The sequence below is a fragment of the Strigops habroptila genome, chromosome 5 (assembly GCF_004027225.2).
Source record: "Strigops habroptila isolate Jane chromosome 5, bStrHab1.2.pri, whole genome shotgun sequence".
NCBI classification, from domain to species: Eukaryota; Metazoa; Chordata; class Aves; order Psittaciformes; family Psittacidae; genus Strigops; species Strigops habroptila.
The window spans coordinates 79,035,564-79,054,046 of record NC_044281.2 but is presented as its reverse complement, the minus strand read 5'-3'; the positions used below and the strand labels follow the sequence as shown (position 1 = coordinate 79,054,046).

Genomic DNA, 18,483 nt, shown 5'->3' with positions numbered 1-18,483 from the left:
GGGGCCGTGCTGCTCGGGTGTGCCGGCGCCCCATCCTGATTGGCTGACCGCGGGGTGTGCTCGCGGCCCCACCAATGGGAGACGGTCGCGGGCGGGAGGGCCGGGGAATGGGAGAGCGGGCAGGGGGGTGGAGGCTGCCAATCACCCGCGGTAGCCAATCAGAGGCGGGAATGTCACGGGGTGTGCCTCGGGGCGAGGAGCGGTGACAGTTGCCGCGGGCCGGCTCCGCCTCTTCGCCGGGGGCTCCGGGCCGAGCAGCAGCAGCGGCGGCAGCAGCAGGTACAGCGCGGCGGGGGCACCCGGCCCGGGGCCGGGGGGGAGCGATTCCTGCCTCCCGCGGTGCCGCCTTGCCCCGGGTTCCGCCCCGCGGCGCTGGCGGGACCGCGGCTGTGCGGGCGAGGCCGCGCAGGCCCCGCCACTGAGGCGGCGGGAGCGGTCGGGCCGCCCCGCGGGGGCGGCGGCGGCTTCCCGGGGCAGGGCCCCGCGGCGGGGCCGCAGTGAGGCTGGACCCGCTGTCGCTATGTGGCCGGGGTGTGGGCAGGCCGGACCGCCACAGCCACCCTGCTCTTTGTGGCTGTTGTCAGCGCTGCTCCGTCCGGTCCGTGATGGCTTTGCCGTGGCCTTGGCCGGGGGATGGCGAGAGGGTTCCGGTGTTTCAGCGCTGGGTTTCTTGCTCGCTCTTGGCTGCCGGGCTGTTCTGATGTGGTGTGGTGTGAAAAGGTGGTTTGGCATGTCCAGGCTGGTCGCACTCCTCCTATAGCTTGTCCTATTGAACGTTCACCCCCTTTGTATTGCGCTGGTGAAGGCTGCAGCGTGGCACGGATGCCTCTATGCTGTATCAACACGAATCCGAGTGGTTTTCGTGTATCTGATAATACATGCCATTTAGCTTGGGGTGTATTTCAGTGCATGTCAGGGATGGGGTGCACACAACTGTTCAGGGTACCAGTGGGGTCTGCAGGCACAGTGCTCTTCTCTGGATGTTCTTGTTCAACAGTTGAGCAAAGTGGTTCAAGTGTGTTTTACAGCTGTGCTTCTTGTAGCTGTTCCATTCTGATGCAAGACCTTTTCCACTTGGTGAAACGCCCTGGCTTCTCATTCCGGTACTGCATGCTGCGGAGCACGATCATGTTTCTCACTTCCTCACAGTTTGGGTTTTTTCCTTCTTCTGCCCCGCCTTCATTGTGCCTCTTCTCTTTCCTGATACTTCTGTTCACCTTCTCATGCTGATCATCAAAACCAGTTTTGTCTTCACCGTTTAACTCCAAACGCATCCATAATTCTCAGCTTCACCCAGCCCTATTCCATGTGACCTCCCATTCCTCAGCTAACATGATGTGGCCTCACTAGCACAGTTTCAGGGGGTTTCTCCTCATGGAGGGGGAAAAACCTTTGGAAAACTTCTGATTAATATTTTCCAACCTAAAAGAAGAACCTCGCATTAGTGGTGTGTCATTCTTCATGCAGAACAGTAGCTCTCTGATACAGGGCAGATGGGAGCTTCATTTCTTTACAGTTTTCATTTCAGGAATGTCTGGAGAACCTCCAAAAATGTGGGAGCTTGTGACCGAATTTAGCTGCTGTGCCATGCAGGTGTGCCAGTGGCCAGGAGTCACAGACCAGTTAAATTTTGGGAGTTAAGCAAGTTGTAATTTTGAATGGTGCAGTTGAACTGAGTTTCTGTCAATTCTTTTTCTTGCACAGAGAAGTATTTGCCTCTTTTATTTACAAAATCTTAAAGAGAATTAACACAAATGGCTAATAATGTAACAGCGTTGATGATAGCTGGTGAAATGCCCAGAGCTCTGAAGCTGCTGTTCATCCCTTGCTGGAATGGAGACTATTGACTCTTCCTAAAGACTTGGGTTTTCCTAGATGCAGAAAACGGTCTCCTGGCTTTGCTTAGACATGAGAAGCAGCAATGTACTATCTGACGAGTCTGCTGAAAGAAATGCCTCTCTGTTTAACATGATATATCCAGAGCGCAGACCTTTTCCAAAATAAATTTAGAATAAATCCATGACTTAATATTTGTGTCTGCAAGCAGCCTGAAATAACAACAGCCTGGAGTAAACCGTCCTTGCATTCATAGAATCATAGAGTCCCAGACTGGTTTGGGTTGGAAGGGACCTTAAAGCTCATCCAGTTCCAACCCCTGCCAGGGGCAGGGACACCTTCCACTAGAGCAGGTTGCTCCAAGCCCCTGTGTCCAACCTGGCCTTGAACACTGCCAGGGATGGGGCAGCCACAGCTTCTCTGGGCACCCTGTGCCAGCACCTCAGCACCCTCACAGGGAAGAACTTCTGCCTGTTCTCCTGTTATATTTAATATATTTATTATAACATTCTCCACTTGATATTTAATAAGCATATTTTGGTTAAGTTTTACAGTATGCTTTTATTGCTGGGTGGTGCAGCAGTGCCAAGGCTACTTACGTCTTCAGTTTGCTATGGAGTTAAGTGATAAAAGAGTCTGTATTTGATAATCAGAGTACTTGTCATTATAATCTGTGATGTTCCTTTGGGCCTTGTACCTTTTGCCAGTTTATAAGTGTGATGCTCTGCAAGACGAGAAACTCGAGCTTTGAGAACTCATGCGCTTGCTAAAGCAATTGTGGTTTTCTTGCTGTGCTGCTCCTTGTATTCGGTGCTGTGAGGAGGGCTTGCTTGAACAGCTTTTAGGATGCCAACTCAGCCTCCCTTCCCTGGGTCATATCTTTACATCGAGGTGAAGACACAGCAAGAAATGCAAGTGTGTTTGTCCCATGAAATTCTACTCTCAGATTATCCTTAGATGTTACCAGTACAAGGTTATGGATTCAGGGGAAATCACTCAGTTCTACTATAGAAAGTACAAGGCGCCATAATGATCATTAATATCTGACATACTGTTACTTACTATCTGTTTTTTGATGTTCTTAAAATGCTGCTCACTGAGTGCTTTATGTGTATGTTCTTGTGAGTGTATGTTAAAATAGAAAACAATACTTATTTCAAGTTAGCACATTCATTTATACTTCATATAAGCTTGATTGAACTGCACAAGAGTTGAAAAACCTGTAATCCTGGCAATAAACCCACTTCAATCGTGTCATATGTTTCTTCTGAAGTACTCTTGGTGCTAATAATTAACTTTCTTTCTTCTTTCCCCCCAGATCTATAGCAGCATCCCTGAAGTCAATAATGCTTTCCAAGCTAACCCGCTCCCAGAGCATCGCTGTTCTCTGTCGAGGTGTTCACGCTTCGCTCAGTTCTGCCACCTCAGTTGCAACTAAAAAAACCATTCAAGGACCTCCATCCTCTGAGTTCATATTTGAACGTGAGGCTAAATATGGGGCCCACAATTATCACCCACTACCTGTTGCTCTGGAAAAAGGAAAAGGTATTTTATTTAAGCTCCTCCTTAGGTGGTGTCGATGGGATGAGTGTGTGTAGGTGGGATGGGATCATGGCATAATGATGTTGACCTAATCAATTTCTGAACCTTTGGGGTTTTTTGGGGGGTGGGATGGGATTGAGAGAGTTGATGAAATGAAGACAGGTAATTGCTGGTTAGAGAAATGGATCATTATGCATAAAGCTGCCTGATGGAGTTGTAGTCTCCAAAATGACTTATCTAAATAGAGGTCTAAGTTCTGATGATCTTCATAATTCACAATAACCCAGCAAGGAAGTTTCAAGCAACTTCGTTTCTTCTGTTACCTTGTGTGGAGTGGTTTAATGTTCATATGAACATGAAAAGGTGCATTGCAACCCTATGTAAGACCTTGTGTACTGTTCCTGATCTGATCTTTTATTATGTTTAAGGGGCTTTTGTGCTCTGCAGGTTAAATTCTATGAGTTTATACTGAAATGCTATCGCCATAGTGATCCAATAGTTCTTTATCCGTACACATTTTGACAGCTCAGAGCTGACCATCCCTCAAGTTTTGAGACTCTTGGGATTCTGCTGGTTTTGTTCTTTCTTTTATTACCCCCAATTCTTATTAATTCTCTTATAAAAGTATTCTTTATCTACATTTTAGGACCCAAAACAGGGACTTGGAGAGGAATTAATACTCTGGTATTACCGTAATACTCTTACTAACAGTAATATCAGAGTATTACTAAGAGTTAGTAAGTAATACTAACATAGTGAAATTTACATGGAAAATGCTTCTTTTCTTGATTCCTCCATGGGCATTTATTTGTACTGTGGTAATTTGTGCTCAAGTTCTCATTGCCAATTGATTATTTTCTAGAGGGTGTTTCAGGTATGCCCTAAGGAACAGCAAGAATACCACTTGTATTTGACCAGGTTGTGTTGTAGCTCTTAGCTTATACCATTTAGTATTATCTCATGTCTTCTTTTATTATGTGTATTGACCATACCTTTGTTTTCCCAGGTATTTACGTGTGGGATGTTGAAGGTAGAAAGTATTTTGACTTTCTGAGTGCTTACAGTGCTGTTAATCAAGGCCACTGTCACCCAAAGATCGTGAACGCTCTGAAAACTCAGTCTGAAAAACTGACCCTTACCTCCAGAGCGTTCTACAATGATGTGCTTGGTGAATATGAGGAGTTTGTCACCAAAATGTTCAATTATAACAAAGTTCTTCCAATGAACACAGGTAAAAGGATAACTTTATTTCCATTGTATTTCTTGTCTGTGAGAGTCAATGGTTTTGTAACGCTTAGTACTGCATCAATGGCCTGTCTCATGTATGAGTGTGATAATGGTCCTGCTTTATGTTTTAGGAGTGGAAGCTGGAGAAACTGCCTGTAAGCTGGCTCGGAAGTGGGCATACATTGTGAAAGGAGTTCCAAAGTACAAAGCCAAAATTATTTTTGCAGGTATGTAAAGTGTGTGTTATGAGTTGAGGTATTGAGGAGGAAGAGAGCTCTAGCCACTGCATATAGCACTCTCTTTTCTCCTATAGCTGTAGTGAGTACTTTGTGGTATTCTTAATGTTTCAGTTTTGTCACTGAATCACATCTGTTGAAGGTCTCTGTAACCTTTTGATAATGTAATCAAAGTTCTCAACCTGTTAACAGGTTGTGTTGTACTCACATATCTACAGTTGGTGATTCTGTTGTGGTTACAACAGTCTTTGCAGGACCTTAGGGTTCTGCAAGTGCCTCCTTCTAAATTGTGAAGTTCAGTCTTAAATATATTCTGTTAACAGAACATTCTGCCTAAACTTCTGTCTATTTGATTTTAACCTTAAATAGTTACAATGAGTTAGAAACTTTTTGGAGTTTTTAATGTAATGTCCTTAAAGAAATGTGATCTTAACAGAAGTGACTGTAAAAGCAGAAGATGTGAGTATAATTCCTATGACAAATCAGTTTCAGATCCTCTCCCTTGTGGAGGTTTATGCCTCAAGAGGCAATGAGGGTAGTTGTGCTGTGTCAGGAACTGCTGATAATGTCTGGTTTTGCAAGGGAAATACAACAGTGAACTCAAATCCAGGAAGGAAACCGTTGTTAGTAAGGTGGTTTATAAAGCTTTATAAACAGTAATTGAATATATAAAGTGGACCTTATTTGTACTACTCACCAATTTTTGACAACTAAAAAGGTTGAATGCCTGCTGGAAATCACATGGAAAGTGCATTCACTGCCCCATGCTCTTTTAACTGCTGCCTGGGTGTCACAGTGCACTACCTTTTTATTCCTAATTGGTGGATTCATTCTTCAAATTGCTGATACCCCTCTCATAGATTCCACATTAAGGTTAAGCCTGTTTCCTTCTTAGGCTTTCCCTACCAGGAGTTTTCTTCCGCATTCTTAAGGTCTTCCAGAAGCTGGCATTAACCCAGTAAAGCCATATTGTAGTCTTGATCATACAATGAGAGTAAAAGCAATATTGCTAAAATAGATATGGGGCCCTGGAAAGTCCTCATTATATATTTGGTGCATTGCCTCCCTTTATCTGCCTGCTCTGCTTGGCTCTGTAAGAGGGAGAAGTTACCTGCTCTGAACAGAGTGTTGCGCTTTATTAGGGAAATAAATAAATGTCTCATTCAAATAACTTATATTTGGTATTTCTGGTTATAGGTGAAGCATTTTTGTCAATTCTGATGTTCAGCGGTTCTGCATTTTATAAAACCTTCCAGAATAAAGCTTATTACTTAAATATTGACTTCTTTTACTTGGTCCAGCTGCAAATACTGGTTTTGACTTTTGGTACCTATAGCAGCTGAACCATAACTGTGATTAGGCAGCACTTCTAAATTGCAATTCATACTTATATATTACATTACGGTTTTTAGGATCAAGTAGATGAGGTTGTTCTATGATTCTATTTTATGATTCTTTTATTTCTTCTGGGAATTCTTTGAACAAATATATTTCTCCCTCCTTCCCTTCCATTTGTATGTTATTTTGCTTTTCAGACACTTAACTTTTAGTAAGTGCTTTCTCATCTTGATAAACTGCATATGCTCTCCATTTTTATGATCCCATCCCCTTAACCACAATATGTCGTTATGTGCCAAGTAGCTAGGAAAAAAAACCCCACTAATCCTCTTGCCAAAGCCAGCATTTTGGCAGAAAAAAGGCTCTCTTGGGTAGCTCACATCAGAACAAAATATAGCTTTAAACATCAGTTTAGGCAACTTGATGTAGATTCTGTGCTTGATAGGGAGCCAACACAGAGGCTGGAGTGCTGCTAAGGTGGAGAGAGCCTGCCATCAGCAGCCAGCCTGCTCTGCTCTGAGTAATGCAGTCTTCAGGGCTTTGCTTCAGGATACAGAGGGTTGCACTAACATAACCTTGAGGTGACAAGCACGTGACTGAGCAAAACTTGGCAGGGATTGTTCCCTTAGGAGACGTTGCTGCGGTGAATGCTGTAATGCTGTTTACCCTGGCGATGAGACAGAGGGGATGCCTAGAGCTGGCTGCTTCGGTGACAACTGAATGCAGGATTTCCTGCAGGTTGAGAACATCCTCTGCCCCTGGGATCACAGCTACAGAGAAACCAGGGGGGGAGGAAAAGACTTGGAATGCTGTGAAGGTGTTGAACCCTTAATCTTAGTCTTGTTATGCACCTTCTTACTGATTAGCTGAGAGTATGTTGATTTAACTGAAATATTACATGGATATATCATAGTCTTGGTGATAGATAGTTCCCAGACATTTTAACTCATGTTTCTATATGAAATAGCACAATATCACAATATTATTATAAATATAATTGGGTTCTCCTTGAACTTTGAAATGCACAGAAATCTAGTTTTGGATTTAGGCTTATTGGCAGCTTTATTATTAGTACCTAAATTCTGGGGGGTGGTTACTTTTGTCTTCTGCATTTAATGAGGAATATTTATGTAAAAGCTGTACATTTTCCTTAAAAAGATGTTATTTCCTGAGTTATTTTCAATTTTTCAGGCTACTAACAAAGCTTATGGAAATTATTTTGTCTGATTGCCAAGTCTTCTAGTATAATTTACTTTTGTTTTTGATGTGTGCTTGTGATACAGCAACACAATGTATGGCATCAACGTAAAATGCTGACAATTAGCAGAAGGATGCTAATATACTAATGTTAGACAACTCTTAAAACACATTACCAAATGGAAAGTGTGATGTCCTAAACACTGTTCTGGCTCTTAGTTTTGTAACAATTCCCCCCTTTTATTCTTTTGTAGCTGGCAACTTCTGGGGCAGAACAATGTCTGCAATCTCTAGTTCTACTGACCCATCCAGCTATGATGGATTTGGACCCTTCATGCCAGGTTTCGAAGTGATCCCATACAATGATCTACCAGCTCTTGAGGTATTTGATCATTTTTGTTCTCTTGCAAGCAGTCATTTTACAGCATCTCATTGGTGAATAGCAAGCCAGGAAAATCAGGAGTTTATCCTTTGAAATGTGCTTTGACACTAAGATATATGTATCTAGATGTACATAAGAAATGTACGTATAGGAAATGTGTGTCAATTCTGCCTTCAGTTTTGCTTTAGGATGTAAAAGGAAAGCCACACAACCTGTTTCATTTCCTGTAAGATGTTCAAGGTATAAATGAACAACAGCAGATAAAACTTAGGGGAATTCAGATCAGTAGCATACATTCCAAAGTCAGGACTTGGATTCTGAAACTAATATCTTTCTTTACCTACCTACTTTCCCACCCTCATAATTTAGGCTAAAGTATTAAAGGGTAAATGGTGCTTGATGGCAGCCATAGGATGCTGGGCTTGGAATGTGGGAGGCAAGAGGGTTCCAGCCAAACACAGGTAGTCCTGAAGGACTAGGAGCATTGGCATTGCCACTTCTCCATCATCTGGGTAATAGAATCACAGAATCACAGTATGGTTTGTGTTGGAAAGGACCTTAAAGCTCATCCAGTTCCAACCCCCTGCCACGGGCAGGGACACCTTCCACTAGAGCAGGTTGCTCCAAGCCCCTGTGTCCAACCTGGCCTTGAACACTGCCAGGGATGGGGCAGCCACAGCTTCTCTGGGCACCCTGTGCCAGTGTCCCACCACCCTCATAGTGAAGACTCTTTGCCTAACATCTAATCTAAATCTACCCATTTTTCAGCTTGATGCCATTCCCCCTTGTCTCCATGAGTGATGAGTTGATTAGTCCTCTGTGCCTGTTGGGTCTGCTTAGTACAACTGAATTGGCTGTGGAGATCGGAGGGTTTAGGACAGAGATGCTTGCCTCCTTAGAGTTTGGTTGGGGGAAACAAAGGTCTCTCAGTGTATTACAGTTGCAGGGTGGAAAAGCTTACTCAGATTTGAACCTACATAAAGCTGCCCATTGTGAAAGCCCTGTAAGTATTTAGTGGCTTTCAGCCAACTTTATCAAGGCTTTGAATAACGTGCTCTGGAGACCTGAAACTGAGATCTGCATCTGTCAGAGTGATAACTGAATTCATTCTGTTTATGGGGCCATACTGAGAAATTATGTAGTAAATTCATGCTGGAATCGTTATATCTTTTGAGTCTCATGGACTTCTAAACCTTTTAGAACTTGATGGTGCAAGAAAATAGCTGTGGACTTTGCTTTAAGGTGACAAAACTGTTCTGGAGAGGCTCCGTTCTTTTTTGTTTGAGGGAAGCGTTAGGCAACTGTTTGCCTTGCATGGGGTAACGCCGAGCTGGGTGTATTTCTGAGGTAATTTATGAACTGATCCGATAATCTGCTTGTCTGAGTTTGCAATTTTTAAGCTCTGTAACTTTCCAAGCAAGCACAGCAGCTGAGTTTTCAAAGCAAATATAACACAGGCTTTTGTGTTGGAACCGGAATGGCACTCGGGGATAACTCCTGGGATGGATACTATTATGAGTTGAGGCAGAACTCCAGGGTTAGAGCTAGGTTCTGCTACATGTATTCCTCTCTGTGTCTTCTAAATTTGACCTAATAAAAGCTTTTTCTTCTTGTTTTTTCTATCCACATGCCCATTTTTACAGCGGGCTCTTCAAGATCCCAACGTAGCAGCTTTCATGGTTGAACCCATTCAAGGTGAAGCAGGTGTGGTTGTTCCTGACAAAGGTTATCTCACAGGAGTGCGGGACCTCTGCACAAAACACAATGTAAGGAATTCTCTATAACAAGGTGGCTTAAATATTACACACTGTGTTTACTGGTGTGCCTTGTAAGGTCATCCTCATGCAAGGTATAGGACATCATGTACTATTTAATAATTTCCTTTTCTTTCAGTGGGAGAGGGTAGGGATACTTCTTTCCTTACCAGCAAGTACTTCTTAGCAGTGCACCTTTTTCTTGCTGCTGTCACTGACTGAAGTTTCTTATGAATGTGCTTGAAATTGCATTTATTTTATGTTAATTTAACTTTTCATTTCTTTTTCACATTATAAGTTTCTTGGGCCAGAAGCCAATTCCTGCAGTGGTTCTACCATGGCTGTCAAGGGACCTTGTTGCTGGAGTGCTTAAGTGCTACCAAGAGTTACTAATGGGTCACAGAATGACCCAGTGAAGAAAATATGCTTATGGATGTTCTTTTACATTCTCTGGAGACCAGAGGTCTCATAATACTGTCCTTTTTTTTCAGCATTTTCTCAGATTCTCTTTCATACCACATTCCTGACTCCTATTCTCAATATTATGTCCTGTCTGGATTGTACTAAGAAGCTGGAAGGTCTTTCACTTACTATGTGCAATTACGCTGTATTATTTGAACTGAGTTTGGAAATGGGAGTGAAAGTCATTCTCTTATATGTGGATTTTTCTCCTTTTTGTCTCTATAAAGGTTCTATTTATTGTTGATGAAGTACAGACTGGTTTAGCCAGAACAGGGAAAATGCTAGCTGTTGACCATGAAAATGTGAGACCTGATATAGTTCTTCTTGGAAAAGCCCTTTCTGGTGGCTTATACCCCGTGAGTAACAAAGAAGTATCCATTTGTTGAATAATGATTCCTAAGTAATAATTAACACTGAAAGCCTGCTAGTTGGAAGAACAATTGAGTCTGATGTTTGCTGTACTTGGAAATCAGTGTTTGCAAGATTAACTATGATTTATGAGCCAAATAGTCCAAGCTGTGAGAGATACCTAAGAAAACGATGGGATATATATTATTTTTATAGCTGAAATATCTATATAATTGACATGTCTATATATTGACATGGTTTAGTGCGAGGTGTCCCTGCACATGGCAGGGGGGTTGGAACTAGGTGATCTTAAGGTCCTTTCCAACCCAAACTATTCTAGGATTCTATAGTATCCTGAACTTCCTAGGTTGATACTCAACTTGTTAGGGTGGCAAGTTATTAGATGCCGCTTTCTTACACTGGTGATTTTCAGGTGTTTTAGCCCTTGTCAACTAATTGAAAAATGAATCTCTGTTTTCTTCAGTTTGATATTATCCTGTCAGGAAAATAAGTGTCCAGTGGTCAGCTTTTCACTCTGGAATTACTGGTTAGTCTGTTGTACTCTCTCTGGAGAGTAGTTTAACACAGTCTTGCTGTGATTAATTTCTAGGTGAATTCTGCAGAGGGAAAAAAAAACACTTACGTGTGTTAAAGCATACATTATAAAGCTATTTCTGAACAACTTTCATTTGCTTGGCATGCCCGCATGACTGATTTTATCCTCTTGGAGTGATTGAAATTCCTGCTGATTAGGCTGGAAATTACAATATGCCTTGAACTATTTTGGCTGATTGGAGGTATTTCTGAGTTGTTACACAGAGGATTTGAAGCTGAAAACTCTTGAAATAATATTCCGTTTGGAGAAATGCCCTTCAAGTGTAGTTAGATGTTAATGTCACCACTATAGCTAAGTGTATTTAAGGGATTAAGCTCTTATGTGATTGTCAGATACACTCCTCTACGCAGAGCTGGGAATGTAAATGTAATTTATCACCACAGGCTGAAAATTATCCTTTCCTGAGCCCTGGGGAAAAGTTTGCTTCAGAGATATTTAAGTTTACAGTTCTGAATATATATGTAAATCAATTGGCTGACCTTCCCATTCTAGGTCTCAGCAGTACTATGTGATGATGAAGTTATGCTGACCATTAAGCCTGGTGAACATGGATCTACATACGGAGGAAATCCTTTAGCTTGCCGTGTTGCAATGGCAGCACTGGAGGTTTGTGTGTTGTAATAGAGATTTGGGTTCCAAAGGAAACACTGTCATAATCTTTGGCATTTTGGCGTAATCACACTGGCGTAATCTTTGCTTAAATAAATGGTATTATTTGTTATGCCACAAGTAGAAATCTAGCTTTAAGTAAGGATGGAAAATTGGTGGTGATTTACTGTTTGCATAGGTCACAAAACAAATTCTAAAGTCTTTACTGGGAATGTGTCCTAATTTCTATGTTTCTACGGTCTTAATGTCTTCAATGACAAAATTTATCTAGGGGAGGTTTCAAGGCACTTATGTCATTTCAGTAAAACAGTTTCACTAATTTCACAAAGACATTTTAAATTGGCTTATTTTACTATACCATATTGCAGAGGCTGCTGCTCTGTGACATTGATAACGTATGTGCTACTGGAGCTCAGACAGAAGCCAGCAAAATGCCTTATACAGAGTCCATATTTTAATTAGTCTGTGACTGCATAATTGACTACATGTAATGCAAGTCACTCCGAAAGCCTCATTATTACCCAGTCTGTGGACCTGGACAGATTAAGAGTCTTCAGAGACCTATCATTTACTTGTAAATAACAGCAAATGAAAAGCAGTTAATTTAGAATAAAATTTCAAAGAGATTATTGTCTCTTGTAAACATGAATGAGTAAAGGCTTAATACTAATCTGCTTTGCAGGGATACTTTGGATGCAGCAGCTTTTGTATCTCAGCAGTTGTAATGTCATTAGTCATCCATTGCAGCATGGTACATAAACCAAATGCAGTGCCCTGCAGTTGACTGGGGATCTGGCTTCCCTTTAGGTAATTGAAGAGGAAAACCTGGCTAAAAATGCAGAAATAATGGGTAACATACTAAGAAACGAGCTCATGAAGACACCATCTGATATTGTCACTTGTGTACGAGGAAGAGGACTATTAAATGCAATTGTAATTCGGGAAACCAAAGGTAAGGAAATAAAATCAATTGCACAATCACAGCATGAACAAACATTTTTCACCTTAAATTGGAAGTATCTTAATGGAGCAGGGGGATGGTTTATAGGCATCATGTCTGGGTTCAGATCTTGGCTATAATACCGTAGTAGCTACTGAAAATGTAGTCAAGTGACTGTGTGCTATTGAAATTAGGGGGTTTTTACTAAGTATGTCTCAAAAATTATTTTAATCAATTAAATTCTTTTATGTTTTGATAATATTCAAACCTGATGGTGAATCTTGCTCCCAACAAATTCCCTTTTGTCTCCTCATCAGAATAAAACTGGCCACATCTGGAACACTAGTTTCTGTCAGATTATGGAAGGCTTGGCTGAGGTTGGTTGTTTCCAGGATAGCTGGAAGAGTACAATGAATCCAGGAGAGTACAAAGAAGGAAAAAGCTGACGACTGAGAACAGGTTTCTAGGAATTAACACCTTGAGTTATATCAGAAAACTGCTTAGGAGCCAGAGCAGACAATTGTATTTGTCCTGAATATATGCTAAGTGCTGCAGGGAGCTGTTGTAGAAGACATGCACATGATGCACTGAAATCCAGGCATAAATGTAAGGCTTCGCATGGTTCCCTGTTTTAAATTGATTGCTACAAGACAAGCACTCAGCTGTGAATGAGCAAAACTCAGTGTACTGGAGACAAACTTGTGAGTCCCTGCAGACTAACTGCAGTTCTGCAGCAGTCTTGCACATTCACTGCAAATTGTAGGGGATGGCTCAGAAGCGACTGCTTCATTTGCGAACACACTTAATCTGTTCACTGCCAGATGGCAGACAGCTTACAGTCTGGCCCCACATAGCACGTGCTGCAATTGTGCTGCTTTTTGTGCCGTAGTGTTTAAGTGTCTTCTGCTTCTTTTTATCTTCGATTGTAGACTACGATGCCTGGAAGGTGTGTCTGCGGCTTCGTGATAACGGACTTCTTGCCAAACCTACTCATGGTGATATCATCCGGCTGGCACCACCCCTCGTCATTAAGGAGGATGAAATCAGAGAGTGCATCGAAATAATTCATAAGACCATTCTGTCTTTCTGACCACGTGGCTTTGCAAGTGTATCTGCTGACTGACCCAAGGTGGTGCGTGGAAATAAGTGCGATGAAGGCCTGTTCTTGAAGCAAGCATCTCTCGTTCCTTTTATCCAAGAGGACTTGACTCTTAAAACGTAGCTATGCCCTTAAATTATAATAGCTCGGAAGAAAATACAGAATGATTCTAAAGAGTTTCCAGTTTAAAGAGTTCCCAAACTTGGTGAGGTTCTGTTCATCTAGTTTTGTACCTACTGAAGAGTTAAGTCAGAATGTTTGAGGGGAGATATCTATAGAAATCTGTTCAATTGTTCAAAGTCTTGGCCAAAGTTTGAAGTGTAATTTATATATATATATCATACTAAGGGTGATCTTGCACTCTCATCCCTGCCTGTTGCAGGGGGTTGGAACTAGATGATCTTTAAGGTCCCTTCCAACCCAAACCATTCTATGGTCCTATATCACTCTCCAAAACGTCACATGTGGCATTTCTGCCCCTTGGTGAGGTGTCTATAGGATGGAAGCACTTGTATTATGGATGAATCTCTGTTTCACATTTACAGCTAGACAAAACTTCTAACACTGAAGGTCTCTCAAACTGGGTGTTGTGCTGGTGAACCTCAGAAGCATCAAGCTGTGTTCTGTATGTACGATATTTTGATTGTCTGACAAGAGATGCTGTTTTCAAGCCTGGCCTCAGTGTTTGGCTTTGCAATCTTGTAAAATAAACCTGAGCATATAGATGGGTTTATACTGTTATAAAACTTCCTATAATCTCAATGTTTATATTAAACCATGCCTTGCATTATTAAAAAAGTTAATGTGCAATTAAAATACACAGTGTGTTCAAAAAAGAAGCAAGCTCTACAGAAACTTGTAGTTGCCTCTGTCCAAAGCCAGAGCAAGCACTGCCTTTGCAGTCTATGAATTTCTATCAGTCTCTATACGGCAGCTTCTGCTGTGCTTTTTTTACAGGGTGAATGCTTCTGCACTTCTGTGCCTTTGGATGCTGCCAATGTGGTATTCTATATGAAATTGTGGAGTTGGCTGCTATTCCTGTCCTAGGTCGCTTGTATTTCTTAACTGAGTTGGGTTTAGCTGAGACTAAACCCTGATTAATCACTGTTAATGCAAAACGTTCCCTTTGCCAAGCATAGGGATTAAATGCAGTCACATGTTTGTAATAGGAAGTGGTAAATAATCCCTTGGTATTTTAAAGGCACCTTGGTTTGTGGAAATGAACCAAGCTGCTGGTTCGGGGCACAGAGGAGTTTACCCTACCTGGTTTTGAGTGAGAGAAAATGAGCACTCATCTGCTGTGGATGAGGTAACACTGATTTCAGTTTGGAAAGGCCTTGTTGTTGCAAGGGGTGATGTGTCACTGTGACTGTTAGTCTTAGGAATAAGGAAAAACTGCCAAGAGGTGTTGCTTAGGAAGGTGGGCATTTCTGAAAGCTGTGCTTAGGTATTCCGATTGAAAAGGAGTGAAATAACTGAAGGAAACCATAATGTAAACAGCATTTGCTGGAGTCCTTTCAGAGACCAAAAGGTAAACCCCAGGTTCCAGTTACAGCTCTGTCGTTGTTTGCTTAATGGCCTGAAAGGGCTGGAGGGCAGAAGACCCCAGTCTGTGTTTTAGTGCTGCCCTGCCCTTATTGTTAGCAAGTCTCCTACCATGTTCTCCATCTGTCTCTCTTGCTGCCCATTTATCGATTCCATCGTCAGGCACCAAAGAACAGGTTATCTTCCTTCTGTGCAACAGCCTTTTACATACCTAAAGCTTGTTTCAGTCATTGCTCCTTCTCTGCTTAAAATGACAATTCTCTCCTGAGGAGTAATGTTTCCTAGAGCCCTGGCTGTTCTCCTGCTGTGATTCACTGCTCCAGCCGTGCCCTCACTAATGCCGAGCAGAGCAGGACAAGTTCACATGGCCTGTATGCTGTACTGTACTTTATGCCCCAGTACTGTGGTTTGGGTTTTCCTGCAGTAGCATATTTTTATCTCTGACTGTGTTCCCAGACTCCCTTTTTGTGCAAACAGTTCTGAAGAACAGTTTGAAGCTGTTTCCCACCCCAGTTTTCATTTGTGCAATAAGCAAGAATTACGGGCATGTAAAATTCTGTGGTCTGATGTACTGATGTTCATTTTCTGTTATTGAGAGTATTTCTCTAGGTTCTGGTATTCAATTTGAGCTCTAATCTTGTCCAAGCCACTTTCTGGTTGCAGATTTACTAGGCCAAGACAGCTTAAAACTTGAAGTTTTTCTACAGCAGGCCACTGCTGACTGATCTCTGGGCTTTTTATTTGTCTTATGTTTGCTTCATGAACCCAATTTCTCTGCCAGCTAATGAACATCAAGGTATGTATAAGCCTTTCTGAAGACAAGTCAAAAACTGTCATCCTAAATTGCCCTTATTTAATGACAGGGTAATTGAGAAGTTTGCTGTTTTAACCTGAAGGTTCTCTGCCTTGCTCTCAACCCTGTGTTGCTCCCATAGGGAGCTACCTGTGTGAGGAAGGTAGGTGCATGTTACCTGCCTCAGCAGCTCAGAAATTCAGGAACAGGACAGACAATGACAGTCCCTGGGGCTCATAGGCATCCTCAGACCCTGATTACATGTTTCAGGTGGCCAGAGCAAGGACAAGGGTGTATGGCTGCAGCCTGGGAGCTAAAGCAGACAAAGGGGTTTTTTGGTCTTTGATTTAATTACAGTTCAATGCTGGAACAAGTACAGAATTATATGTATTATTTCGGGAGTGAAGACAGGAACCCAGAACTTCTCTTCCCAGACTTTGAGCCTGTCACCAGTTAATCCCTGCTTCAACAATAGAAAACATCTTGGCAGTTGGCTGTGAGATAGCAGGAAGAGCTGGAATGGCCAAATGAAATGTCAAAGCTCCCCCTCTTTTAGTGTGCAAAATTACAAGCTATCAGAGACCATCTGCCTTTGATATGTGTGTCTGTTGTGAGAAAAAGAGGGAGCAAAGAAGAATTTGCTTCATCATGGAAAGTGTTTTCTTGTCTGTTTCCTACCAAGCATAAACTGGGACTTGGCTGGTTGTGACACCACTTAAACCTCTCAAATATAGCTGCTTGTATAACTAACTGCTTGGAAATCAGCCTCTTCTGTTGTCTGGGATCTTAATTAGCCTTAGAAATTGTCCTCAGGGCTTTTATTACCAAAAAAATGTAAACAACCAAAGGGCCCTGACCTGCTTCGTGCCAGAAATCCAGTGCTGTCGGGTTTGTACTTGTTCCACTTATTGCTCAAGTGTCTATAGCTCAGCCAAATGCTGGTCCTGAACAAAGCTGAATTTGAAGGAGGATGAACTGCAAATAATTCACAAATTAGTGTAGTTTATACACTGGAATGTGCAAAGAAAATATGTAAGAAGGACATCTCATGATGTCTCACAGACTGGTTTGTGTTGGAAGGGAGCTTAAAGCTCATCCAGTCCCAACCCCCTGCCACGGGCAGGGACACCTTCCACTAGAGCAGGTTGCTCCAAGCCCCTGTGTCCAACCTGGCCTTGAACACTGCCAGGGATGGGGCAGCCACAGCTTCTCTGGGCACCCTGTGCCAGCGCCTCAGCACCCTCACAGGGAAGAGCTTCTGCCTCAGAGCTCATCTCAATCTCCCCTCTGGCAGGTTAAAGCCATTCCCCTTGTCCTGTCCCTGCAGGCCCTTGTCCAAAGCCCCTCTCCAGGTTTCTTGTAGTATTTTATAAAAATGAGGGGGCTTTTTTTGCATCATAACTTTATAGGAGGTGAAGAAGTCAGAGAAGCAAGCTCAGAGAATGCCCTTTCTGTACCTTTCTGGTATTTCTCAAGTACTTTTCTTACTTCATATTAGAAATTTATTACAAACTTAATTGAAATTTAAAGAGGTACTTGACAGAGACCTGCATTGCCTATCCAGAAGGTTTAGTTTCTTTAACAAGAGCAATAAAATGTTGTAAAGGTATATATATGCATCTACAAAACTCTGCTTTAAGCATGTGGCTGTAAAGGATTAATTTGTCTCCATCACATTGCCTGCACCTATTTTGATGAAGTAGCTTCTGATGTTTCTTTGCATCAGGCACATGAAATGCTTTCCCAAATGAATAGTGACTCTGCGTTCAGTGCTGTGCAAACACTGGGACGTAATGTAAGCACCCCAGAGCCAAACCAGCATTCCTGGGGCACCCAGGGCAGCCCTTGGCTTCACTGGAAGCTTTGTTTGCAGGAACAATGCCCAATTGTGCTGGGCACCTGTGCACTTTGGCAGGAGAAGTGTGCGTGGTTTCTGGCATGAAAGCAGGGAATATATATACTGGTATTAAAAATAAATCATGCTATTTAGGGATAAATGTAAGCCGAGATTTAAAGGCACCATGTGGAATGCTGAGAGGCAAGAGCAGCATAGTGAACAGCGAGACAGGAGAACATACAATACAGGTTTTCCTTTTTCCTTTCCTGCTGGCAATCTTGGAACCACGCTTACGACATGTCCTTTATCTGGGCTTCTTTTCAGCTACAAACCCATGTATTGATGTCATCAAATAGTATTTCCTAAAGTTAAAAATTACCAAAATAGCTTACTTAATAGGCCCCAAATGCCTGTTGGTCATGACCTGGTAAAAAGCCGCACATCTTGACCCTGTTAGAAGTTTCCATGGTGAAGCAATCTCTCTTTTGTGTTTCAACAGCAATGTCTGTGGATTACTGAAGTAGAAAAGCAGGCTGTAGTTGCGTCTTTCATCTTTTATTTCTTTTGGCAGTAGCTGCTGCTTGTTCCTTTCTCCTCTTTTCCATCAGGTGGAGCCAGAAGCTCAGCTTTAAGCTAAGAGCTTTCTGCTGGGTGGAGTTTTGGGTGTCTTGTGACTCCGGGGGGGGATTTCCCTCTGGTCTTTACTAATACCGAAAGGTGAC

The 18,483-nt window shown here is 42.3% G+C and overlaps 1 protein-coding gene across 2 annotated transcripts; it reads left to right on the top strand.

The window, feature by feature from the left end:
* The first annotated feature begins 166 nt into the window (after positions 1-166).
* OAT (ornithine aminotransferase) lies at positions 167-16,674 on the top strand. Of its 2 annotated transcripts, none has more exons than XM_030485741.1 (10): positions 167-279; positions 3,155-3,381; positions 4,385-4,609; positions 4,737-4,832; positions 7,631-7,758; positions 9,402-9,524; positions 10,202-10,330; positions 11,431-11,544; positions 12,355-12,499; positions 13,417-16,674. In XM_030485741.1, exons 2-10 carry the CDS (start codon positions 3,183-3,185, stop codon positions 13,575-13,577), a joined length of 1,320 nt encoding a protein of 439 aa, XP_030341601.1. In that variant the 5' UTR covers positions 167-279; positions 3,155-3,182; the 3' UTR covers positions 13,578-16,674. The 2 variants fall into 2 exon arrangements, with proteins under 2 accessions (XP_030341601.1, XP_030341602.1); XM_030485742.1 differs by having other exon boundaries at positions 181-279; positions 3,149-3,381; positions 13,417-14,402.
* Positions 16,675-18,483: the final 1,809 nt, after the last annotated feature.